Below are 27,476 nucleotides of genomic sequence, written 5' to 3' on the forward strand. Positions count from 1 at the left end.
GGCACTGTGACAAGGGATTAAGGCATCATAAGCAGTTTCTTTTTTCTATAGTTTTAGATGAGAAATTGGCTGATTTTGTGTGTGTGTGTGTTTTGTATTCTTGTGACAGTTTTCAACATCTTTTTTCTTCTTTTTGGTATGACTTGAGTGACTTTCTGTTTTGGTATATTGAATTTAGCTTTATGCAGTTTCTTGAATTCTTTCTTGCTAATTTGTGAAAGATATAACTGAGTATTTACAAGCTCTGATTTTCTTTTCAGGTTGTAAAGACACTGTCTCTTGTTAAAGGCTCTGTTTATTTTTTGTCTTAATTTTTCCTCTACTGTGCAGATTGTATCATTTCTCTTATTTTGTATCCTAGTTAAATGATTGTTTGCTGTTTGCATTCTTTTATTGATTATCATTGCTAAAATTTACATTGATTCTCTTTTATGTCTTCTCTTTTCCCAAGTTTTCTTGTCTTTTTTTTTTTAAAGTATGTTTATAATTGCTTGCTGAAGAGTGTCAGTTTGTAAAGTCAACAACAGGAGTCACTGTGCACTTACTCCTCATGTAGGATCTCTGTCCTTAGCGTGCTGTACATTGAGACTTAATGCTATAACGAGTACTCAAACAGTATATTTCACTTTGTGTTTCTATGGGGGTGCAAACTGTTGAAAGCTTTACTTAATGTATGCTAAACTGATCTTCTGTAAAAAAAAAAAAAAAAAAGAAGAAATTATCAATTCCCAACTTGACTCTCACTGGGATTAAACATGACAATAGGTCTGATCTGATTTCATCATCATTTAAAAAATCATCTATTATTTTTCACTATGTTTCTGTGTGAGAGCAAACTGTTGAAATCTTTACTTAATGTATGCTAAACTGATCTTCTGTATATAAAGAGAATCGAAAATGAATCTTGATGTGAATGGAAGGGAAGAGGGAGTGGGAAAGGGGAGGGTTAGGGTGGGAGGGACGTTATGGGGGGGAAGCCATTGTAATCCATAAGCTGTACTTTGGAAATTTATATTCATTAAATAAAAGTTAAAAAAAAAACAAACCAGTTAAGAAAACTAAACAAAAAATAATAATTGCTTGCTGAAAGTGTTTTATTATTCTAATTTAAAAATCTCCATTAGGTATTTGAGGATTTCTCATCTTGATTTTTTGTTTTAAATTATGTATTTGAAAATCTGAATGAGAGATAATACAGTGAGAGAAAGAGAGAGAGAGTTAGCTTCTATCTACTAGACCATTACCCAGATTATGCTGGGGCAGGCCAAAGCCAGAAGTAAGGAGCTTCATCTAGGTCTTCCATGTGGGTGGCAGGGTTCTAAGTATGAGGGGCATTTTCTGTTGCATTTCCCAGGCTGTTAGGAGGGAGTGGGGTAGGAAGTAAAGCAGCTGGGACATGAACCTTTGCCTATATGGGATGCTAGTGTCACAAGTGGTGGCAGATGCTTAACCTGCTATGCCTCAGTTTTGGCTTCTCATCTTTTTTTTTTTTCTTGTCTTTTTAAATCTAGCTTGATATTTCCTATTCCATAACATTAGTAATCTTGTTTTTTAATCAACTTTTCATTTCATTTTCCTTGAGATTTTTTTTAAGATTTATTTTTATCACAAAGATTAAGAGAAAAGGGAAGGAGGAAGTGAGAAGGGAAAGTGGTATAAAGAAGAGTATCATTATATTAAAATTAAATCCATGAAATCTGTTTCTTTTTGTTAATAAAGTTTTTTTTAAAGATTATTTATTTGAAAACCAGAGTGACTAAGAGAGTTTTTTCCTTCATTGGTTCACTCTCCAAAGGGCTGCTGGACTGACATTTTTTGGCTTTCTACATCAGTGCATTTGCCTGCCTTCATTATTCTTTTGCAGAATACCACTGGAGTACTTTGACTACACTCAATTGTGTGTCTGTAGAGGGGGAAAGTGGGTTATGTACCATGTTTCTGCCTTATGAATATTAAGGCTAGGCTCCCTGTAGCTGACAGCATGGAGTTAGGGTAGTGGGAGTCTACAAGCAGGGATCAGTCCTTACCTGTAGCATTTTCTGAAGTCAACTTTTGGGCACCATGGGATATCCATAACTGTATAGAAGCCTGTTACAAATATATTTGATTTCTTTGTGTGTGGATGGTTGGAAGCAACCTTTTTTCCAGGATGTTTGACTTCAGTTGAAGAATTATTTATAAAAAGTTTACAGTCTTGCTGGATTGCCTGTTTTCTTGGTATTTTAGTGAGATAAGTTTTTTCCATCTCTGCTTTTTTGAGGTAATTTAAGACACCTAAGGTTAAAACACAAGATACAGTGGTAATTTTATCACCTTATCATTCTTCAGGTTTCCTACTTCTTTTACTGTTTTCTCTTCTGATACTTTCCTTCCATGTTTGCTGTTGATGTGATAATGTTTCATTGTACTCGTATGCTTTTTTCCATAGTTTTCTCTTTTAAAATTACATATTTTGATTTTCATATATTTTATAGTTTATATATAATATGCATATATTTAAAATTGTGTATTTTTATATTTGATTTACTTTCAAAGACAAAGAGAGTACCCATATTCTGATTTACTTCCAAAATATCTGCAGTGACTGAATATCTGCAATGACTGCATCTGGACATGGTTGAATCTGTGAGCTTAAAGTCAGCCTAGATCTCCCATGTAGGTTGCTTTTACACCATCTCTGCCACTTTCGTCCCCACCGACTATACCAATTTAGTCACTTAGCAGAGAGGGACAGAATAATTTTTGTTTTCAATTTTTACAAACTTATTTGAGAGGCAGAGAGAGTGAGAGAGACAGAGCAAGCACAGTCCTATGTGTTGGTTCATTCCTCAAATTCCTGAATACCAGGATAGAGCTAGTCTGAAACCAGGTGTCAGGAACACAGTTCAAATTTACCATGTGGGTGGAAGGAACTCCAGTACTTGAACTATGTCTGAAGCTTTCCCAGGGTCCACTTTAGCAAAAAGGTGAAATCAGGAGCTAGATTTAGGTGTTGAATGCAGGTACTCTAATACAGGATTGCAGGTGTTTTAAAGTTAGTACAAATGCCTTCTCCAAGTTCTGTATTCTTATGTGAATCTTTCCACAAGAATGAAATCTGTACTTTTGGAAGGCTGTAGGCATATACAGTTCTATTGAAATAATTCCTCTGCTTTAAGAGCAGTTGTTTGGTCATGGAATGTGTCATGGAGTTAAGTCAATTAAGGCCTATAGGGATCAATATTTGTGGTCTGCTTCATTTGTTTTCAGTGAAAATGTGGGCATGATAGACCAAAAGACCTGTTGTTTACTTTTTGCTTGAAATGTAGTTTCTGCAGTATGGAGCTGAGTGGCAAAGAGAAATATTGGCGACCATATAAAGAGGAGATAACTGTTCACAAAATGAAAGCTAACAAATACAGTGAAGTTATTTCTATGCTCGCTACCGTCTTTTGAGCATCAAAGGTTGTAATTTTCAAGCTCTGAGTCTTGTCTTTGAAAGTAATATTTGAAAAATATTTCCTTGACTTTGATCTCTTTATCATTACATTTAAATCAGCATATGCCTGATAAGAAATTCATTACAGTATAGTTCCAAGCATATCCCGAGCATACTATAGTGTGTTCCATATGCTGTTCCTTTGGTCTCTCTTACTGCTGTTTTCAGGTTTTATGTTTTGTATTGTTTACTTTGAGGTGATGTTTAGTCCTAGTTAATTAACTAAAAAAGTGTCTCAGTAACCTTTAACAAATAACTGCTTAGTTCTCATCTGAAGAGATGAAAAGTTCATTTGGACAGTAGTGGACTTTTTTTTTATTATTGTCTACTTTTTTTTTTTTTTTGGACTGGCAGAGTGGACAGTGAGAGAGAGAGAGAGAGAAAGGTCTTCCTTTGCCGTTGGTTCACCCTCCAATGGCTGCCATGGCCGGCGCACTGCACTGACCTGAAGGCAGGAGCCAGGTATTTATCCTGGTCTCCCATGGGGTGCAAGGCCCAGGTACTTGGACCATCCTCTACTGCACTTCCTGGCCCCAGCAGAGAGCTGGCCTGGAAGAGGGGCAACCGGGACAGAATCCGGCGCCCCGACCGGGACTAGAACCCGGTGTGCCGGCGCCGCAAGGCGGAGGATTAGCCTAGTGAGCTGTGGCGTGGCACCGGCACACCGGGTTCTAATACTGGTTGGGGCGCCGGATTCTGTCCCGGTTGCCCCTCTTCCAGGCCAGCTCTCTGCTGTGGCCCGGGAGTGCAGTGGAGGATGGCCCAAGTGCTTGGGTCTTGTACCCCATGGGAGACAGGGAGAAGCACCTGGCTCCTGCTGTCGGATCAGCACGGTGCACCGGCTGCAGCGCTCTGGCCACCGCAGCCATTGGAGGGTGAACCAATGGCAAAAGGGAAGACCTTTCTCTCTGTCTCTCTCTCTCACTGTCCACTCTGCCTGTCAAAAAAAAATTATATATATATATATATAGTTATGTAATTTATTTCTTTAAATTTTTTTATTACATGTGTCTTATTTTACTTTAATTTTAAGACTGACAGGAGCTACTTTATGTGATTTACAACTTTGTACCCTTTAGATAAGTTATGAGATAAGGGAAAATTTTGGAATTAAATTGAAGTAGTTGAATAAGATGTGAAAAGAAGTATCAGATAAGCATTAACTTTGTTCTTTAGTTGGCTGAGTTTTTATTTTTCAGGGAAGTGAATTTCATGTTTAAAAAACTATATTTGTTATAATGTATAATTATTAGAAATATTCTTGGCTGGTGCTGTGGCTCAATAGGGTAATCCTCCACCTGTGGCACCGGCACACCAGGCCCTAGTCCCAGTCGAGGCGCTGGATTCTGTCCCAGTTGCCCCTCTACCAGGCCAGCTCTCTGCTGTGGCCCGGGAGTGCAGTGGAGGATGGCCCAAGTGCTTGGGCCCTGCACCCGCATGGGAGACCAGGAGAAGCACCTGGCTCCTGGCTTCAGATCAGCACAGTGCGCCAGCCGCAGTGGCCATTGAGGGGTGAACCAACTGAAAAAGGAAGACCTTTCCCTCGGTCTCTCTCTCTCACTGTCCACTCTGCCTGGCCAAAAAAAAAAAAAAAAAAAAAAAAAATTCTTGAGTTTTAATTCCTGGAGATTGTCAAGTTGGTTCAAGTATTTGCTGATATTTTACATGTGTTAAATGCATGAGTAAGTTAGCTTATGATTTTTGTATATCTGATTAAGTTGTTAGATCTTGAATTTTACATTGTTGAGAAATGGGTAGAATTGACCATATTAAAATGTTTGATATTTTATTGTGGATTTTTAAATGATATAAAGTGACTAATATTATTTTCCTTTTTCCAGCATTATCTGCATATCAGAAATATTACAGTTTACAGGCTGACTATTGGAAGGTTAGTACAAACCCAATTTTGTTTTTCTTTATCATCTGATTTTATAAATGATAAAATACTGGTTCTAAGGAAGAGACAGAAAAGGGAAAAGCTAATTTTTGTATGAACATATTATGTCCAATTTCTTGTTATTTTAATTAATTTTATTTATTTGAAAAACACTAAAGGAGATGGAGACAGAGATGTCTCTCCTCCTCTCTTTCATTCCCTGAATCCTGCAACAGCCAGCGCTTTTTGGGGCTGAAACTTCTTGTGGGCATGTACAATTTAATTTCCCATCCTATCTCACATAGATATAATTCTAAGCTTAGCCTGAAAAGTATGCAGATAAGAACAGAATTTGTTTAAGGGTGATGGAATAAACATAACTTATATGTAAGTACTGGCTATCCTACACAGAGAGAAATATCTATAATGAGTGGGCCAGAGAATTGCCCACAAGTGACAGAGAAGAAAAAAGAATAGTACCTCTTAGGGTGATCAGTGATGAAGAGACCTCTTTCCAACTATAAGCAACTGAGGGGGCGGGGGAGAGAGCATGAGAGCGAGTGATTGAGATCTCATTTCATCTGCTGGTTCACTCTCAGCTAGAGCTTGGCTGAAACAGGCTAAGGTCAGGAGCTGAGATTTCAGTCCAGGTCTGTCACATGGATTACAGAGATCCAAGCACTGGAATAGTCACCTACTTCCAGGGTGCACAGATAGCAGGAAGCTTAATTTAAAACTTGAACTTAGGAACTCTGATAGTAAGTATGGTTGTCCTTAGGAATCCACCTTGCCAAACATCATTCCTCTCTTAATGCGCTTTTCTGGTGGCATTTTTTATTGGAAAAAGAGAATCTAAGTAATACTTCAGAGGCAAACAAAAATTGGTTCCAAAAAAGCAACAAAATAAAAGCCCAGAAAACTTTCTATCCTTTGTTAAAGTTTGTAAAAAGATATAGTTTCTTTTTTTTACTTTTATTTAATGAATATAAATTTCCAAAGTACAGCTTATGGAGTACAATGGCTCCCCCACCCCCTTAACTTCCCTCCCACCTACAACCCTCCCCTCTCCTGCCCCCTCTCTCCTTCCATTCACATTAAGGTTCATTTTCAGTTATCTCTATATACAGAAGATCAATTTAGCATATATTAAGTAAAGCTTTCAACAGTTTGCACCCACACAGAAACACAAAGTGTAAAATACTGTTTGAGTACTAGTTATAGCATTAAATCACAATGTACAGCACATTTAGGACAGAGATCCTACATGAGGAGTAAGTGCACAGTGACTCCTGTTGTTGACTTAACAGATTGACACTCTTGTTTATGACATTAGTAATCACCCTAGGCTCTTGTCATGAGTTGCCAAGACTATGGAGGCCTTCTGAGTTTGCCGACTCTGATCATATTTAGACAACGTCTAAGACAAGGTCAAAGTTCTCTCCTCCCTTCAGAGAAAGGTACCTCCTTCTTTGATGACCTGTTAAGATAGTTTCATGACTAGAATCTAGACTAAAACAGTGTATTTTAGAACTCTAAATGAGGGGCCTGCGCAGTGGCTCACTTGGTTAATCCTCCGCCTGCAGTGCCAGCGGGCGCTGGGTTCTAGTTCTGGTTGCTCCTCTCTAGTCCAACTCTCTGCTGTGGCCCGGGAGTGCAGTGGAGGATGGCCCAAGTCCTTGGGCCCTGCACCCACATGGGAAACCAGGAGAAGCACCTGGCTCCTGGCTTCGGATCAGCGTAGCTCCAGTTGTAGCAGCCATTTTGGGGGTGAACCAACGGAAGGGAGACCTTTCTCTCTGTCTCTCTTGTTCGTTGTCTAACTCTGTCAAATAATAATAATAATAATAAAAAAGAACTATAAATGAAGGAAATGTGTTTGCAGTTATGGGGCTGTATCTACAGAGGAAGGAGACTAGGACACCATTCAGATACTACATTTCCATATTTTCTTATAGATAGGTGCATATGTATAAGAACTTTTAAATTACATGTAGACATATTACCTAACACAATATAGTGATACATTATAATTTATATTGCATTGTTTGGGAGATAATGATAAGGGAAAGAGTCTGTACATATTAAAGTACAAACCCAGTGTTTTTTTCCCTCCAATATTTGTATCTGATTTGTTGAATTTTGTTGCCATTTAGGTGTGGAAGGCTGAATGTAATGATGAATCCATAAACTATGTTTTAGAGGGGTGTGTAAATTCTCTTTTGTCTGTCATTATTGATACTCTTTTTCCTTTTATTAAGAAAAATAATTTTGAGTTCACTTTTTTTAAGATTTTATTTATTTTAAAGATTTGTTTATTTTAAAGATTTATTTATTTACTTGAAATTCAGTTACACAGAAAGAGGAGAGGCAGGGAAAGAGAGAGAGAAAGAGAGAGAGAGAGAGAGAGAGAGAGAGAGAGAGAGGTTTTCCATCCGCTGGTTCACTCCCCAGATGGCTGCAACAGCCAGAGCCAATCTGAAGCCAGGGGCCAGGAGCTTCCTCCATGTCTTCTCACATGGGTGCAGGGGTCCAAGGACTTGGGCCATCTTCTACTGCTTTCTCAGGCCTTAGCAGAGAGCTGGATCAGAAGAGGAGCAGCTGGGACTAGAACCATCGCCGTTATGGGATGCCGATGCATCATGCTAGGGCTCTAACCTGCTGCACCACTGCGCCGGCCCCTATTTATTTATTTGAGAGGTAGAGTTACAGACAGTAACTCTACAAATAGCTGCGATGGCTAGAGCTGAGCCAATCCAAAGTTAGGAGCCAGGAGCTTCTTCCAGGTCTCCCATGTGAGTGCAGGGTCCCAAGGACTTAGGCCATCCTAAGTCCTTGCTTACCCAGGCCATAGCAGAAAGCTGGATAGGAAGAGGAGCAGCCAGGACTCCCAATGGCACACATATGGGATGCCAGTGCCATAGGTGGAGGATTAATTTACTACAGCACAACACCGGCCCTGAGTTCACTTTTTTTATTTGAAAGAAAGAGAGAGCAGAGAGAGTAGAGAGATGGAGAAATTATCAACCACAAGTTAACATCTCTAATGCTCACAGTAGTTGGGGTTGGGGCAGCTCACAACCTGGTGCATGTACTCCAACAAATGGCTGCAACGGCCGGAGCTGTGCCAATCCGAAGCCAGGAGCCAGGAGCTTCCTCCAGGTCTTCCCACATAGGTGCAGGGGCCCAAGGACTTGGGCCGTCTTCTACTGCTTTCCCAGTTTATAGCAGAGAGCTGGATTAGAAGTGGAGAAGCTGGGACTTGAACCAGCACCCATATGAGAGTCCAGTGCTGCAGGCAGTGGCTTTACCCGCTATGCCACTGTGCTAGATCCTCAAATTTATTTTAAAAGTCAGAGTTACTTACAGAGTGGGAAAAACACACACAGAGAATCCTCCATCTGCAAATTCACTCCCTAGATACCTAGTACTGGCCCAGGCTGAAGCCAAAGGTCAGTTGCTTCATTTAGGTCTCCCACATGGGTAGCTGGGGCCGAAGGACTTGGGCCATCTTCTGCTGCTTTTGCCAGGCCATTAACAGGGTACTGGATCAGAAACTGAGCAACTGGGACATGAACCAAGTACCTGTATCAAATGCTGGCATCTCAGGTGTCCCTGCCCATTACACCACAATGTGGGTCCAGATAAATAAATCTTTAAAAAAAAGATATATGTTGTTTATGACATTTGTGAGTTTCTTACTTTTTATTTTCTAATTTTTTCCATTTTAAAGAATGAATTTTGTAATTTCTTTTATGGTTTACAATGGAGGATATTTAATGTACTTTTGAGAAGAATGACTATTCTGTTTTAATTGGGTGAAGTTTTTTGCAAATAAATGTTAAATGCTTTGTTCAAATAGTTTTTTTGAAGTTCATCTTTCCTTTAGTTGCTCTTTATGTAATGGAATGTGTGGTGCTAAAGTTTCTGACTCATATGGATACATTTTCTGTTTTCTTCTGAATAGTCTTTTTGATTTATGTATTTTGATGCTTTCTTGTTTAATGCATTTACATTTGTAAATTCTTTGTCTCTTTTGAAGGGAATTATAAAACATTCTGACTTGCTTCTAATAACAGTTTTCATCTTGAGGTGTAATACTGAGTTGCCAGTTTTTACTGTATTTTTTTATTACTGTGCGCATGGTATTCAACTTTGTCCTTAAAATCTACTTATTTCTCTGAATCTAAATTAGTCTTCTGAAGCAAACTCAGTTGATCTTTCAATTTTAGCTTGAGTACTTCCCTCATCATTATTGGATTATTTTACGTCTGATAATTTGTGTCATTAAATTTACGTTTTCCAATTATTTTCTACCTAATGTGTTTTTTTGCCTTTTCTTCCTGTTTAATTGCTTTATTTTAATTGCTTATTAAGTGAAGTTTTACATGTATTAGTATAATTACCTTTTCTTTTTGTTATTTCCTTAGTGGTTTTTTCAGGCTATCAGATTTATACTTCAGATTTATAGTAATAGAATTCCTAGAAGATACAGGAATGGTACATTTTTTTTTCCTTTTAAAGACTTAACTATTTGAAAGGCAATGTTAGAGAGAGGCAGAAGCAGAGGCAGAGAGAGAGAGAGAAGTCTGCCATCTACTGGTTCACAGTTGCTGAGTGTGGAGGTTCCATTCTACCCTGCTCTGTTGTAATCCATAGGGAGGCTGCTGCTATCCCAGCCAGCTATCCATGGGTGCTCCTTCTAAGCTGTTTGAGCCCTGGAGCCTATGATATGATGGGAGGAAGATCCTTCAGATCAGTTTATAAATGTATCAGTATTTCATTGTATATTTGTTTGGTAAATAGTTTTGCTTTGTGTATGTATCTGTATATTATAGTAATATAGTATATTATAGTAACAGAATAATAGATATTTAGATTGTTTTCATGCTGCAATGAACATCCAAGTGTAGATATTTCTTTTTTTCAACATATAAAGACTTATTATTGTTTATTTTGAAGGCTTTACAGAGAGAGAGAGTGGGAGAATCAGAAAGAGAGAGATATTCCATCTGTTGGTTTACTTACCGAATGGCTGCAAAGGCCAGGGCTATGCCAGGCTGAAGCTAGGAGACAGGAGTTGTTTCTGGATCTCCTATGTGGGTGCAAGGGTCCAAGCACTTCGGCCATCTCCCACTGCTTTCTCAGGCCCTTTAATACGGAGCTGAATCAGAAGTGGAGTGATCGGTCTGGAACCAGTGCCAGTGTATAATGCTGGAGTCGCATATGGTGGCTTTACCCTCTATACCACAATGCTGGCCCCGTAGATATTTCTTCAAGAAAAAGATTGTATTTAATTTAATTATATATGTACTCTCAAGTTGTATAATTAGATTAGCTGGTTGAGTTCTGTATGAAATTTTTTTGAGGAATCTATCTACTATTGTCAGTAAAGACTATATGCACTATTTTGTAGTCTAATCACTATATTTGAGGTTCAAAACTTGTTATCTTTTAGCTTTCTTTCATAATAGCCATCCTACCAATGTGACGTACTGTCTCTATTTTTTTTTTTTTAATACTTATTTTATTTTGGGTAGTGCTGTGACATAGTAGGTAAAGCAGCACCTTACAGCCTCGGTGCCCTCATATGGACACTGGTTTGGGTTCTGGCTATTCCACTTCTGTTTCAGCTCCCTAAAAATGTGCCTGGGAAAGCAGCAGAAGGTGGCCCAAGTATTTGAGTCCCTGCCCCCATGTGGGAAGAAGCTTTCGGTGTGAACCATTGGGTCTCAGACTGCTCTCTGTCTGTCTCTCCTCTGTGTGCTCCACGCCCCCCCACTCCAAACTCAATTCTGCTTTTCAGATAAGTAAATTTTTTAAAGGATTTATTTATTTGAAAGTCAGAGTTACACAGAGGAGAGGCAGAGAGAGAGCGAGATCTTCCATAGATGGTTTACTCCCCAATTGGCCACAATAGCTGGGGCTTGCTGATCTGGAGTCAGGAGCTTCTTTGTGGTCTCCCACATGGGTGTAGGGGCCATCTTCTGCTGCTTTTCCAGTTCATAGCAGAGAGCTGGATCAGAAGTGGAGCAGCCGGGTCTTGAACCAGCACCCATATGGGATACCGGCTCTTCAGGCCAGGGCATTAACCCGCTGTGCCACAGTGCTGGCCCCAGATAAGTAAATCTTTAAAAGAAAAAAAGATTTATTTTATTTATTAGAAGGTCAGAGTTGAAGAAAGTGGAAGACATATAGAGCAAAATTTATCTGCTGGTTCATTACCCAAATGGCTGCAAACAGGTGCCCAGAACTTCTTCTGGGTGCTCTCCATGGCTGCCAATGCTGAAGCACTTATGTCATCCTCCATTGCTTTTCCTGGTAGTTTACTGGGGAACCGGACTCATATTCAGTTCCACACAGCATGCAACAACTTTACCCCCTGTGCCACTGCACTGGCCCCTACAGTTTTGGTTCTAATGTCCCAATTACTTTCTTTTTAACTTTTATTTCATAAATACAGATTTCCAAAGTACAACTTTTGGATTATAAAAGCTTTTCCCCCCATAACCACCCTCCCACCACAACCATCCCCTCTCCTACTTCTCTCCCATCCCATTCTTCATCAAGATTCATTTTCAATTATCTTTATATACAGAAGATCAATTTAGTATATACTAAGTAAAGATTTCAACAGTTTGCACCGCCATCTTAGAGGAAGGTGGCTCCTGGCTTTGTATCAGCGCAGTTCCAGCTGTTGTGGCAATTTGGAGAGTGAACCAATGGAAGGAAGTCCTTTCTCTCTGTCTCCCCTCTCACTGTCTGTAAGTCTAACCCTCAAATAAATAAATAAATTCTTAAAAAATAAGATTCAAGTACAAAAGGATGTCAAAATTTCCCTTGATTATTTAGAGGAAGAATCAAAAGAATTATCCTGAAGGGTTCATGAGTCTTTTTGTCTGTTAAAGCCTTAACTGACTTTCTCAAAGCATATAATCATAAACAAATGTTATCTTACTTGTTCCTTCAGGGATTCAACAAGCAAAATGTTTTGACCTTTCTCAAAAACTACTGCCAAGACCTTTGCTTTCTTTTTTTATTTTTTATTTATTTATTTTATTTATTTTTTTAACAGGCAGAGTGGACAGTGCGAGAGAGAGACAGAAAGGTCTTTCTTTACCGTTGGTTCACCCTCCAATGGCCGCTGTGGCTGGTGCGCTGCGGCCGGCGGACCTTGCTGATCCGAAGTTAGGAGCCAAGTGTTTCCTCCCGGTCTCCCATGTGGGTGCAGGGCCCAAGCACTTGGGGCATCCTCCACTGCACTCCCGGGCCACAGCAGAGAGCTGGCCTGGAAGAGGGGCAACCGGGACAGAATCCGGCGCCCTGCCTGGGACTAGAACCTGGGGTGCCAGCGCCGCAGGTAGAGGATTAGCCTGTTGAGCCGCGGCGCTGGCCAAGACCTTTGCTTTCACTGGGACACTTCTGTCTCTTGGTAGCCACTTTGTTAATTGTGCTTGGTCTTAAGAATCCTACTGTTCAAGCCATATTTTCAAAAAACTTCATGTCTTTTGGTCTGGTGCTATAGCGCATTGGCTTAAAGCCCTGGCCTGAAGTGCTGGCATCCCATAGGGGCGCCAGTTCTAATCCTTGCTGCTCCTCTTCCAATCCAGCTCTCTGCTGGGATAGAAGTAGAATATGGCCCAAGTCCTTGGGCCCCTGCACCCACCTGGGAGACCCCGATGAAGCTCCTGGCACCTGGCTTTGGATTGGCGCAGCTCTGGCTGTTGCAGCCATCTAAGTAGTGAACCAACGGATAGAAGACTTCTTTCTCTGTCTCTACCTCTCTCTGTAACTCTTTCAAATAAATAAAATAAATCTTTAAAAAAAAAACTGATGTCTTAATCCCACTTGTTTAGAGTTTCCATTGAAAGCTTTGTTCTTTCCTGCAGCACCTCTGGCATCCGTTAATCAGAGTTTGCAGCACTTTAATTTTTCAGCCAAAATTCTATAAATTGAACTTTGAAATGTGTATCATGTTGACTTTTTTCTTGCTGATAATAATTAGTCCCTTTCAATTTGAGGACAGAAAGAGGACAGTTTTTTCTTCTATAGTGGATGTGGATGGGCTGCTGTTGTGGGCTTCATCTCTGACATCATCAGCATCCATTTTTAAACTTCTCATTTTTTTGGGGCAGTGTACCCATAAAGTTTTACTAAAGCATCAGTTATTTTGCCATCATTCCACCAAAGCTTTCCAAAAATTGTTATTTTGTCTTCAATATAGTAATTCATATTGATGTGTTTATAGATCTTCCTTTCAAAAGTGATACTGTAAAAGACTATTACGAGTTATTTGGTGCAGAATGCTTTTTATACTTTTTCATAGCATGCAATTGCCATCAACCTTTCTAGACCCCTCATAAATTTATAGTCAACATAGGATCTAAGTAAAATTTGCTTATATTCTTTTGAGTTGTTGTTGACAATACCTCTCTGTAAAATTCCTTTTACAAAAAGACTTGATCTGGTTAGATTTGGGTGAGAAGTAACAAAAGCGCCTTTATAATTATACCTCTCTGAAAGAAAGGGACAGCATTCCCTTGCTTCGATAACAAGAAATACAGATACTTGTGCTTAACCAGCAAGTAGGGGAGGTTGAGAAAGAGTTCAGAGGGAAAAAGAAAGGAATGAAGGGAAGGAGGAAGATGGACAGAAGAGAGTGAACCAGAGGGTAGAAGCTTTCTCTCTTTCTCATTCTCACTCTTGAGTTTAAAAAGAAATTTTAAAATATTTAAAGAAAAACTCTGTGTTTAGGGATACTCATAGAAACTGAGTTCCTACTAATGCCTATGGCAGAGAGTCAGCAGGTTGTGGCTCATAGGGACCTGCCAATGCAAGTGAGAAAGCTGGATTGCATTTGGAGCTCCTGGTTTTGTCTTGCCCAACCTGGCTATTGTAGCTCTTTGGGGGAATAAAACAGTGGATTAAAGATCTTTTTGTCTGTCTTTACTGTTTTTATGCCTTCAAAAAACAAAACAAAGCAAAAGCCCCAAATATTTTCCAAGTTACTTAGCTTCTATTTTAGCTGTTCGACATGTTTAAAAAGCATGTTAATATATGATGCAGAAGTTTCAGAATGTAAAACATCTATGTGCTTGACTTATTATTAAGTTATGTAGTGGATATAAAATTGTATACTAAAGGTTTCTTTTTTTTTAAACAAACATAAACAGAATGCTGCATTTTTATATGGACTTGGTTTGGTCTACTTCTACTACAATGCATTTCATTGGTAAGTTGTCTTATACTAGGTGTTTGCAGTAAATCATGGTCTTTGTGGGGAACATGTAAAATATTCTGATATATAAAAACAGATTATCTAGTAATCTTATTCTAAGTTCACAACTTCGTATTAATAAAAACAATGGAATATACTTCAGTATTGAAGATTAACAGTAATAGTAGCATACAAGGTATTGTAGTTTATAAAGTATTAAGACTTTTTTTTGGCCTTGTTGTTATTTATTTATTTTTTTTTATTTTGACAGGCAGAGTGGACAGTGAGAGAGAGAGACAGAGAGAAAGGTCTTCCTTTGCCGTTGGTTCACCCTCCAATGGCCGCCGCGGCCGGCGCGCTGCGGCCGGCGCACCGCGCTGATCCGATGGCAGGAGCCAGGAGCCAGGTGCTTTTCCTGGTCTCCCATGGGGTGCAGGGCCCAAGCACCTGGGCCATCCTCCACTGCACTCCCTGGCCACAGCAGAGGGCTGGCCTGGAAGAGGGGCAACCGGGACAGAATCCGGCGCCCCGACCGGGACTAGAACCCGGTGTGCCGGCGCCGCTAGGCGGAGGATTAGCCTAGTGAGCCGCGGCGCCGGCCCGGCCTTGTTGTTATTTTGACTATTATATGACAATCCAAAGACAGGTGCCCATGTGGCCAACATTTGTTACCATGTTGTATAAATTACCTTGAATGTTTATTACAGTGTTAAATTTGTATTGATGGTTACTTGATAAAGTTTCCCAAAAATGAATATTTAACTTGCTTTGTTTCTCCTAGTAATTATCTTTCTTTGTCCTCTTGTTTTGGGCTATTTAATTGAGTCCAATATGTCTGTACTGAATTTTATTAGATAGCCTATGTGGATAAAAAAATTTTTAGTATCCCAGTCACCTCCATGAGTTGTGTTGCTTTAAATGATATATAAAATTAAGCCACCTACTGTGTTATGTAGTAAGTGCTTTATCAAACTAATAACAGATTGGGACCAGTCTGGATCTGTATTAGTTTCTTGAAGATTATAAAGTATTTTGAATTCTGAACTTGGGAAATAGCAGATATCTTAGTTTAATTCCCTAATTTTTTTGATTTGGGAAATAGGATTTTATGTTTTTATCCAATGTTAAGTGATTATTTAGTGACACAGAGGATCTGGTGTAGCCAAGTAATTTAACATGTAATATTTAAAGAGAGAAAAAAGAAGAATGTTTTGAATGTAATTATCATGTTGAAATCTCAAGACTTTTAGAACACTTAAAATTGGGAAGAGTATAGAAGGTTACAGAAGTTGGCAATACAACTAGGTTTAAGTAATGTATACTTGGGAGAAGACTCTGGATTTTCTTCATTGATTATCAAATTCTATTATGATATACGACAGTATAAAACGAAAGTAAAGGTAGATTGATGGACCAATTAATACTGAATTAAATTAGAAAGCCCAGAAACAGTATCAAGTTAACATGGTTCTTTTATTTATAGGAAATGTGACATTAAGTTGCTGTCAAAACAAGAATGATTTTTTTTATAAATTACATTAGAATATAGGAAGCTCACATAGAAAGAAATAAAAGCTTCCCTCCATCTATATCACACTTGCTTATAATTGTCTCTAAATGTGAAAAGTAAAAATAAAACTTTTTTAAGTAGACTTCAAGGAGCATAATGGAATCAGGGCTATACCATCATCTTGTTGCTTTTTCCAAATTTGTGCTACTGACCCCGACCCCTTCTCTGAGCTGTTTCAGGAAAGTTTGAATCAGTTATTTACACTGAAATTAATTTGAACCTTTAAATAATGTTAAATAAGTAACAAAATGAGAAGAAATTATTCTGAATTTTCTTCTTTCTTTCCAATCCTTTTCACTATTCCTGGATATTATTTTTAAAAATCAGTATTTATAATAAAATCAGTATTTTATTATAATAAAAATCAGTATTTATAATAAAACTGGGTAGCCAGCTTCTTTTCTTTTACATGTAAAAATACATGTAATCATTAAAAATGTAATAGTTTCCTTTGCATATATTTTTCAGGGCAATTAAGGCCTTTCAGGATGTGCTTTATGTTGACCCCAGCTTTTGTCGAGCCAAGGAAATTCACTTACGTCTTGGGCTAATGTTTAAAGTGAACACAGATTATGAATCTAGTTTAAAGGTAGGTGGTATTTTCACAGATATGTGTTTACACACACGTGTGTGCATGTTTGCTGTGGTTATTGAAAAGTATTGAAATTTAAATTAGCACTATAAAAGTTAGAACATTTAGGATAATAATTAAGAGATAAAAAATGTTGGGGTTGGGCTTCAGAGCACAAAACTGATGCTAAGACTTTCACAGTAACTTTCAAACATTAATATATTTTGTTAGGTAATATTTTATAGTTTATGAACAGGAAAAGGTGGAAGTATTGATTTCATTGCAGCTGTATTACTTTCTGATAAATGACTGCAGAATAAGCAGAATGACCTGAACAGCAGACCTTGACTGTATTTTTTAAAACTGGTTCATTATATTTATTTGTCCAGCTGTAACAGAAGAGCACATGGCACAGAAAAATTATGAACTACAATATTGGGAGTGGCATTGCAGTGCAGTGGGTTGCTTAAAACACCAACACCCCATATATGTGCTGATTCTAGTCCTGGCTGCTTGGACTGTTGTGGCCAGCTGGGAATCGATCCAGCAGATGGAAGATATATATATCTCTCTGTAACACTGCCTTTCAGATAAAAATAATAAGGCTTTAAAAAATAAAAATATTCTTTAAAAGCCTTTTTTAAAAATTTCCTATTGATGAATATAATAAAATCATTGGGAAAAGTAGTACATCATTGTTCAGATAGCTTAATTCCAATGGATAGTTCAGATTTTTACATTTTCTTGGTTTGTAACATCATGTTTTCTAAGACTTTTAGTGGAAACAGCTTCTAGAGAAAAGCCCAAAGTTTTCTGGATTTATGACTACTAAGAATATTTCCTTTTTCCAGGTATAGGTAGATTTTATAGATTATCTTGGTAGTAAAGATTATGTATGACTTAATGGTAGGACTTAGAACTCATTAACATTAAAATGTTAAATAAATGCTTTTTAATGATTATATTTGTTTGGGGTATTCCTCAAACCACTTTCAAAATAATGATTCATTGAAAGAACTCTACTCAAGTAACAGTTATACTCATGGTTACAGTATTTAATAGTGAAAATTCAGATTAAAATTGTCATGGGAAAAATGTTTATAGAAAAGAGTCTAGGAATCTAAAAATTCCATTACTCTTTGCTGAGGTAGGAGTGTGAATAGCACATGATTTTCCCTGCAAATAATGTAACAAGTGTACTTACCATTGTCATGCAGATATTGAGTACCTGCCCAGCTAACCTTAGTTATTAGTTATTCAGTCTCTGATTACTGCTGAAAAAGATCTAATAACATGCAGTCTCAAGTCCTCACTATAAATTTCATGTTAGTATATATTCTTTGGGGTGACACACAAAGTCTTAAGATGAAAAATTATTAACAGGCAGAATACTCCAAGGGCTTAATGATTATTTTCTGTTAGCCTGTCAAGTGCTAGAGTTGTCTTTGAATGTAGTCTGTTCAAGTCAGATGTGGTGTGTTAACTTTTTCTGAATGCTGGATTTACTTAATGCCTTAATATTTTTGACACTGAAAAACAATAAAGAAAGCTATTTCTTCCTTATATGCATTTTTAGAAGAATGGTAAGGATGTCATATAGATGGTCAACCAGAATCATTGAAAACATTACAGAAGCTGGCACTGTGGTGTAGCAGGTAAAGCCTCTGTCTGGAGGCTGGAATCTCACATAGATGTTGATTTGAGCACTGGCTGCATAACAACCAATGTGTCTGGAAAAACAGCAGAGGATAGCCCAAGTGCTTAGGCCCCTGCATCCACATGGGAGACCTAACGGAATCTGGTACTTGGCTTCAGATTGGCCCTGCTTACCTGTTGTGGCCATCTGGGGACGGAACAAATGGAAGAAATGTCTCTCTCTTTCTCGTTGTCTCTCCTTGTCTCTCTGTGGGACTCTGCCTTTCAAATAAACAAATAAATAAATCTTTAAGAAAATTTAAAACATATCAAAACTATTACAAGATTATAGCAATAGCGGTTAAGCTGCCACCTGCAATGCCCACATCCCATGTGGGCACCAGATGGAGACCCGGCTACTGCACTTCTGATCCAGCTCTCAGCTATGGCCTGGGAAAGCAGTTGAAGATGACCCAAGTCCTTGGGCACCTGCACCCATGGGAAATTCTAGCTGCAGATTGGCGTAGCTCTGGCTGTTGCAGCCAGCTGGGAGTGAACCAGCACATGTAAGACCTCTCTCTCTCTCTCTGCCTCTCCTTTCTATATATAACTCTGACTTTCAAATAAATAAATAAATCTTAAAAAAAATTTCAAATTCACAATAGTTTTTAAAAAAGTGCAGTTGGAGAAATAAACCTAAGGAATGTGCAAATGATATGAATAGGACACAATATTCCAGTTTGCCTCAAATTTAGATAGTAGTATGTTGGATGTGGTATACAATGTACAATATGTAGCTTTGAAATGGAAAATAAGTACAGTTGTATTGCTTTATAGCTTTTAGCATTCTGTTCTAGGACATTCAGAATATAAATTCGGTATAACTTTTTCATAATATATCTGTTATGCTACAGTCCTGCTTTTGAGTTGCCTGGAAATGCATGGAAAAAAAGACCAAAGTATCATTTTTACAAAAAAAATGCAGTGTATGCTTAAAAAACAGTACAGAATAGACATAGCAATAATTGAGGTGTTACTTTAAATAATTTTGTAGATGGAAAACTCACATTCAGAATAAAAGTAGGTACTTTTTATGGGCTTATTGAATCCTATCTGTATTTTTTTTGATTAAGCTAACAACTCTTTTAGTGATGTTAATTTTAGCAAAAATACCTCAAAACTTACTGTTTTCTCTTTCTGTGTCCTTGCTAATTTTAAACAGTTGGCAGTTTTGTGATATTATTTTCAAAAATTTATATGAAAAAAAGTTAAGGGACTAGCTTTATGGCACAGAGAATAAAGCAACCACCTGGGACCTTGCATCCCATATGGGTGCTTTGAGTCCTGGTTGCTCTACTTCCAATCCAGCTCCTGCTAATGACCTGAAAAAAGCTGTGGAAGTTCTTGGGCCCTTGCTACTCATATGAGAGACCTAGTTTAAGCCCTCAGTTCCTGGATTTGCCTTGGCCCAGAGCTGAATGTTGTAGCCATTTGCAGAGTGAACCAATGAAATTTTAACTGAAACAAACAAACAAAAAGACTTGGATTTTTGACATTTCTTGGTCTCTCATGTGTCATTTGGTTCTTTTTTTAAAGATTTGTTTATTTATTTGAAAGTCAGAGTTATAGTTACAATTTTTATTTTTAAGATTTATTTATTTGAAAGGAAGGCAAGAATGCATAAAGAGAGGATTCACTCCCCAGATGGCCACCAGGGCTGGGCTAGGCTGAGGCCAGTAGCCAGGAGCTTCATTCAGGTCTCCCAAGTGAATGATAGGGACCCAAACAACTGGGCTATTTCCACTGCTTTTCCCAGGTCATTAGCCAGGGGCTAAATTGGATTTGGAGCAGCCAAGACTCAACTGACACCCACATGAGATGCCTGTGTTACAGCAGCAGCTTAACCACTATCCATAGCACTGGTCATGTCAACTTTTCTTATAAATGTGATTTTAACACTTTTTTTAGAAAATAAATATTTTTAAATTTTCTTTCATATAAAATGACATTGACCACAATAAACAAGGCTGGGCCAAGAACTTGAAACTCTCTCCAGGTCTGTCATGGGTGGCAGTGATCTGAGTACTGAGGCTGGGAGTTGAACTAGGCATTCTGATATGGGTTATGGGCATCCTAATGGAGTCTTACCCCATGTGCACAAAACAGTCCCTGATACTCTGTTTTTTCCCTTCTTTCATTCTGTTTTTTAAAGATTTATTTTGTTTATTTGAAAGGCATAGTTACAGAGAGAAAGAGACATATTTTCCATCTGATGATTCATTCCCCAAATGGCTGCGCAGCTGTGGCCAAGCTGAAGCCAGGAGCCAGGAACTTCTTTTGGATCTCCTTATGGGTGCAGCACAAGGATTTGGGCCATCCTTTGCTTCTTCCCAGGCATATTAGCAAGGTGATGGATTGGAAGTTGAGCAGCCAGGTCCTCATATGGGATGCCAGCATTACAGGCAGTGGGTTAGCCCATTTCACCACAACACCAGTCCCTATTTTTTTTTTTTTATCTTAACTCTTATATGTTACTTCATTCTTTTATTGGTTTGCAGTACATATAAATGGTTTACATGGTACTGCAGCTTGTTTGTGTTGCAGTTTCATTGTGTTTAAAACAACTATGTACGTGTTTTTAAAACATGCTTAATTTTAAAAATATCAGTGATCTTAGCCGTCAGTTAATTGTAGTCTTTTTGGTGATGAAAAGTGTTGCCTCACTGTTTATGAATATTGCCTGGTCAGGGTTAGGTCAACCATTAAGTCTCTTCCAGATTGATTGACATTTTCATGCAAGATTTCAGCATTTGGTTATATACCAGCAGGAGAACTTTGATGTTCCTCTAGCAGTTTTTGTAATGCTGTAATGTCTTTTTTCTTTTCTTAAGATTTTATCTATATATTTGAGAGGTAGAGTTATAGACAGTGAGAGGGAAATAGAGAGAAAGGTCTTCCTTCCATTGGTTCACTCCCCAGATGCTGCAATGGCCAGAGCTGCACTGATATGGAGCCAGATGTTTCTTCCCAGTCTTCCACAGGGGTGCATGGGCCCAAGCACTTGGGCCATCTTCTACTGCTTTCCCAGGCCACAGCAGAGAGCTGGATTGGAAGAGGAGCAGCCATGGTTAGAACCAGCTCCCATATGGAATGCTGGCACTGCAAGCATAGGATTAACCTACTGTGCTACGGCACCAGCCCCATAAATGTTTTATTGACCTTTTAGTATGTACAAGGATATTTACCCTGAGTATACACTTCTTGGGTAAAGTTTTATCATGAAATTATGGAAGTTTAAATATAAATCAGGTTCCACTTCTAATTCTAGTTCTCTTGCTGTTTTCATCACATCTGCAGTTATTTCATCAAATCAGGTCTTGAACCCCTCAAGGTTACTTGTGGGAATTGAAATCAGCTTCTTCCAAACTCTTGTGAATATTGATGTAATGATGTCTTCTGCTCATCAGTTATCTTAATGGATAATCATTTTCAGAGAAGTTTTAAGTTTTATTTTCTTCAGTTCTATCTTATGAATCACTATCTATCTTTGTTATAGTCTTACAAAATGTATTTCTTGGGGCAGGCATTATGGGGTTAACTGGTTAAGCTGTTGCTTGTTTCTGTTTCACAGAAATACCATTTGGGCTTCCATTCAAGATCCATCTGCTCCACTTGTGATGCAGCTCCCTGCTAGTGTGCCTGGAAAAGCAGGGGAAAAGCAGGGGAAGATGAATCAAATACCTGGACCCCTGCACCTACATGGAAGATCCAGATGAAATGCTAAGCTCCTGGCTTTGGTCTGGCCCAGCGTTGGCACTTGGGACCACCTGAGAAGTAAATCAGTAGATGAAAGATATCTTTCTATGACTTTCAAATAAATAAATATTAAAAAAAGATTACTAGCAAAATATTATTGCTCATTGACAATCTGCCTGGTAATCAAGGAACACCGATTATAACATCTCGATAACGAGATTGTGGTTTTCATGCCTGCTAATACAGGGTTCATTTTGTAGCCTATGAATCAAGCAGTAATTCTAACTTCCAAGTCTTGCTAAGAAATACATTTTGTTTTTTTGAAAGATGTATTTTATTATTTGAAAGGCAAAGTTACAGAGACAGAGAGAGACAAAAGAGAGAAATACCTTCCATCTACTGGTTGACTCTCCAAATGGCTGCAATGGCCAGGACTGGGCCAGGCTGAAGCCAGGAGCTTTATCTGGATCTCCCATATTTGTGGCAGGGGCCCTGCACTTAGGCTGCATTCTACTGCTTTCTCAAGCTGCTAACGCGGAGTTGGGTCAGACATAGAGCAGCCAGGACAGAAATTTGTGCCCATATGGTATTCCAGCATTTTAAACGGAAGTTTCACCTGCTACACCATAATACTGGCCCTGATAAGAATCTTTTTCTGAATAGCGTGTTTTGATAATGGTTTAAAATATTCAACAAACCTTTTAGTAAACATTTATTGTCATTCTGGTCTCTTGTCTGTACTTGCAGACCACAGGCAGAACAGATTTAGTATATTTAACCTTTAGGGACTAGGAGTTCAGACTGGTAAATTAACGGTGGTTTCAATTTAAATTCACAAGTCCATTAGTGCCTAAGAGTCAACCTGTCTTTGAGCCTTTGGAACAAGGTATTGAATTCTGTAGCTGTGAAGGTCCAGATGACTGATTTATCCTGAACATTTATTATTTAGTGTAGCTACCTTTATGATTTATTTTGGCTAGATCTTCTGGCTTTAGCATTTCAGTAGCACTTACTTCTTTACAGAAGTACACTTCTACAGTTGACATCTTTCTTGAAATCTTATGAACCAACTTGTACTAGTTTCAAATGTTTCTTCCACTGCTTCCCCACATTGCTCAACATTAATAGAATTGAAGAGAGTTAGAGCCTTGCTTAAGCTTAGTCTTTTGGCTTAAGGTAATATTCTGATTGTTTTGTTTTACTGTTTCTCTGCATCACTGATAAAGCCAATTTACTTCCTTTCATTTTTATTTTCACTGAAGTAGCCTTTTAGATTTCTTCCAAGAACTTTTGCTTCCATTCACAATTTGGCTAACTGCTTGTATTGAGGGCCTAGTAGCTACTAGATTTTGACCTGAATGTTTTCCTTGAACATTTAGAGGCCATGAATTGGTAGTTGGCCTAATTTCAGTATTGTGTCTCAGAGAATAGAAAGCCCCGGGGAAGAGAAGAGTCAGGGAATACAGGACAGGGAATAAAGAAAGGTCAATAGAGCAGAGCAGTCAGAGAATGCTTTTTTTTAAAGAAAGTTTATTTATTTATTTGAAATTCAGTTATATATAGAGAGGAAGAGCTAGATCATCTGTTGGCTGGTTTACTCTGTGGATGGTTGCAGTGACCAGGGTAGAGCCAGGCCAAAGCCAGGAGCTAGGGCCTCCTATATGGGTGGCAGAGACCCAACGCATCTTCTCTTGCTTTATCCAGGCCATTAGCAGGGATCTGATTTGGAAGTGGAGGAGCTAGGACTTGAACTGGTGCCCTTATGGGATGCCAGGATTATAGGTGGCAGCTTAACTGGTCTTTACCCTTCACCTTTCAGCTGTCAACAGTGAACATTAATTCATTAATCATTAACAATACTTTTGGGACCAAATTCCCAATCCATCGGCCTTTGTTGGATACCCAAACTGTTGTCACAAACCAAAACAAATGCAAGGGATCAATGTTTTTATATTAAATATTTACTACTAGTTTTTTTTTTAAAGATTTATATTTTTTATTTATTTGAAAGACAGAGTTACAGAGAGAGGTAGAGACAGAGAGGTCTTCTATCTGCTGGTTCACTCCTTGGATGGCTGCAACTGCCAGAGCTGCACCTCCCGTTCCCATTCGCTCTCTCAACTCCTTCTTCATTATGGATCATTTTTAGTGTGACTTTATATATAGAGGACCATCTCTATGCTAATCATAGATTTCAACAGTTTGCCCCATGCCCACGCACAACAAATAGATTACAGAATGGGGAGAGGATTTGCAGTCAATTCTTATAAATAAATTCTCCAAAGCCAGGAGCCAGGAACTTTTTCTGGTTCTGCCACATGGTTGCAGGAGCTCAAGGACTTGGACCATCTTCTACTGCTTTCCCAGGCCATAGCAGAGAGCTGGATTGGAAAAGGAGCAACCGAGACTAGAACTGGCGCCATATGGGATGCTGGTGATTCAAGCCAGGGTGTCAACCTGCTGTACCACAGCTCAGGCCCCTACTGGTAGTTTTAATAGAGAAAATGTTACATTAAAATTGTTTTCAAAATTAGTGCCAGATTTTATTTCAGTGGTTTTTTTTTTTTTTTTTTTTTTTTGACAGGCAGAATTAGAGAGACAGTGAGAGAGTTATAGACAGTGAGAGACAGAGAGAAAGGTCTTCCTTCCATTGGTTCACTCCCTTAATGGCTGCTATGGCTGGCGCTGCGCTGATCCGGAGCCAGGAGCTGGGTGCTTCCTCCTGGTCTCCCATGTGGGTACAGGGACCCAAGCACTTGGGGCATCCTCCATTGCCTTCCTGGGCCACAGCAGAAAGCTGGAATGGAAGAGGAGCAACTGGGACTAGTACCTGGCGCCCCAACTGGGACTAGAACCGGGGTCCCAGCGCCACAGGTGGAGGATTAGCCAAGTGAACCACGGTGCCAGCTATTTCAGTGTTTTAAAAATAATTGATACCTGGTACACATACATTTTGATTAGGAGGATACATGTTCTCTCTGGGAAATGTTAGAAAATCTGGTTAATCTGCATCATGCAACAGATGCTAGCTCTTTTTTTTTTCCTTTTATATGCAGAGTTAGAGAGAGAGAGAGAGAGAGAGAGAGAGAGAGAGAGAGAAAGGTCTTCCTTTCCATTGGTTCACCCCCAAATGGCTGCTACGGCCGGCGTGCTGCACTGATCCGAAGCCAGGAGCCAGGTGTTTCCTCCTGGTCTCCCATGTGGGTGCAAGGCCCAAGCACTTGGGCCATCCTCCACTGCCTTCCCGGGCCACAGCAGAGAGCTGGACTGGAAGAGGAGCAACTGGGACTAGAATCTGGTGCTCCAACTGCAACTAGAACTCAGGGTCCTGGCGCCGCAGGTGGAGGAATAGCCAAGTGAGCCACAGTGCCAGCCACAGATGCTAGTTCTTGTGCTGGCTGCTCTATTTCTGGTCTAGTTCCCTGCTAATGCACCTGGGAATGGAGCAGAGCATGGTCTAAGTGCTTTGGCTCCATGGAGGATTAGCCAAGTGGGAAACGCAGATGGAAGTTTCTGGCTCCTGACTCATGGTTTCTGCCTGACCCACCCCTGACTGTTGTAGTCTGGACAGTTTGACTCATATACATCTCTCAGTCTTTTTTTTTTTTTTTTTTTTTTAATAATAGGACAGTAGGACTGTAGGACAGCTATTTTATTTTATTATTATTATTTTTTAAACTTTCTCTTCCACTTACTTTCTTGTTTATTTATTTAATGAATGCATTTTTACATAGATACAACTTTAGGAATACAGTGGTTCTTTCCCCTATGCTCCCGACCCTGCTCCCCTCCCACCTCCCATTCCCTCTCTCATCTTCTTCATTATGGATCATTTTTAGTGTGACTTTATATATAGAGGACTGTCGCTATGCTAATCATAGAGTTCAACAATTCGCCCCATGTCCACACACAATAGAGTACAGTATGTGGAGAGGATTTGCAGTCAGTTCTCATATTGCAATTCAGTAGGGACAGAGGTCCTACCTGGGGAGCTAGTGCACAGTGACTACTGTTCCTTTAACAATTAACACTCTTTCTATGACATCAGTGATCATCTGAGGCTCTTGTCATAGTATGCCAGGACTATGGAGGCCTTTAGTGACCTTAGACTCCCTTGGTATTTGGACACAGCCATAAGCAAAGAGAATGTTATCCTCACCCTTCAGAGAAGAGTGTCTCCTTTGATGACCCTTCCTTTCCTTTCAGGTCTCGCAGAGATCCTCCGTGTAGGGTTTGTTTTTTTCCCCCCACTGAGTCTTGGCTTTTCATGCCTGAGATACTCCTACAAGCCTTTCAGCCTGAGTGGGAAGCCTTATGGATTGATTCTGAGGTCAGAATATTATTTACTGCGAAAGTCATTCTAGGAGTCTGCTGTGTGGAGTGCTTTCCATGTTAATCCTTCCTTCATTTTTTTTTTAAAGATTTATTTATTTATTTGAAAGTCAGAATTAACACAGAAAGAGGCAAGGTAGAGAGAGAGAGAGGTCTTCCATGTGATGGTTCACTCCCCAGATGGCCGCAGTGGCCGGAGCTGTGCTGATCTAAAACCAGGAGGCAGGAGCCTCCTCCTGGTCTCCTACGTGGGTGCAGGGGCCCAAGGAGTTGGGCCATGTTCCATTGTTTTCCCGGGCCATAGCGGAGAGCAGGACAGAAAGTGGAGCAGCTGTGTCTCGAACCGGTGCCCATATGGGATGCCGACATTTCAGGCCAGGGCTTTAACCCACTGTGCCACAATGTCGGCTTCCTTAATTTTTTTATACTATTATTTTAATCGGGGATTTGATGTTATTTATGTTGTCCCTTTTAAAGTTAGACTGGTCTATCTGTTGCCCTTAACATTTAAGTTGATCATTGTAACAGTGAAGATTGCTTGTATACCACCGATTCTTATGGTTTTGGAGCTCCATGATTAGTTCTTAGGCTGTACCCTTAGAGGTAAGTCTATAAGCCTGTATGTATAACTATACTGTTTTACAGTTTTAGACTACCTCCTCTATCTCTTATTCCCTCCATGGTTTTGAATTGGTATTTTTACAATTGCTTTAAAATACAAATAATTTACTCTGTGTTACATAGAGAGGTCAGCCTATAGTGTGAGGAGAGAGAGAAAGAAGAGAAAGGAAGAAAAAGAAAGAAAAAAACAACTGACAAAACAAAAGAAAACCAAAAGTATAGACAGTAAAAAGTCGCAATAGTTAACTATCTTTCGACAATCAGGTCAAGGACTCTTGAGTGCATTAGTTCTGTTTTTTGTTTGTTTGTTTGTATTTTTGTTTTTTTTAAAAAACATTTATTTAGTAAACATAAATTTCCAAAGTACAGCTTGTGGATTACAGTAGCTTTTTTCCTCCCAAACTTCCTTCCCACCCACAA

At 39.1% G+C, this 27,476-nt stretch overlaps 1 protein-coding gene across 50 annotated transcripts in view; it reads left to right on the forward strand.

Moving 5' to 3' along the window:
- Positions 1–27,476, forward strand: part of LOC149119196 (histone demethylase UTY-like) — a 218,001-nt gene that overhangs the window by 38,882 nt on the left and 151,643 nt on the right. For 34 of the 50 annotated variants that reach the window (XR_016228587.1, XR_016228588.1, XM_089325006.1 and 31 more), the window contains exons 4-6: positions 5,320–5,369; positions 14,528–14,586; positions 16,610–16,730. Coding sequence is in view for 44 of the 50 variants with exons in the window: in XM_089325006.1 (XP_089181132.1) it covers positions 5,320–5,369; positions 14,528–14,586; positions 16,610–16,730 (230 nt within the window). In the remaining 6 variants the exon portion in view is untranslated. Of the gene's footprint in view, positions 1–5,319; positions 5,370–14,527; positions 14,587–16,609; positions 16,731–24,074; positions 27,039–27,476 lie in introns of those variants that run through there. The other 16 variants (XM_089325002.1, XM_089325016.1, XM_089325010.1 and 13 more) reach the window with 3 other exon arrangements.

This window comes from Oryctolagus cuniculus, chromosome Y (assembly GCF_051225735.1).
Source record: "Oryctolagus cuniculus isolate XC-2025 breed Fujian yellow rabbit chromosome Y, ASM5122573v1, whole genome shotgun sequence".
NCBI lineage: Eukaryota > Metazoa > Chordata > Mammalia > Lagomorpha > Leporidae > Oryctolagus > Oryctolagus cuniculus.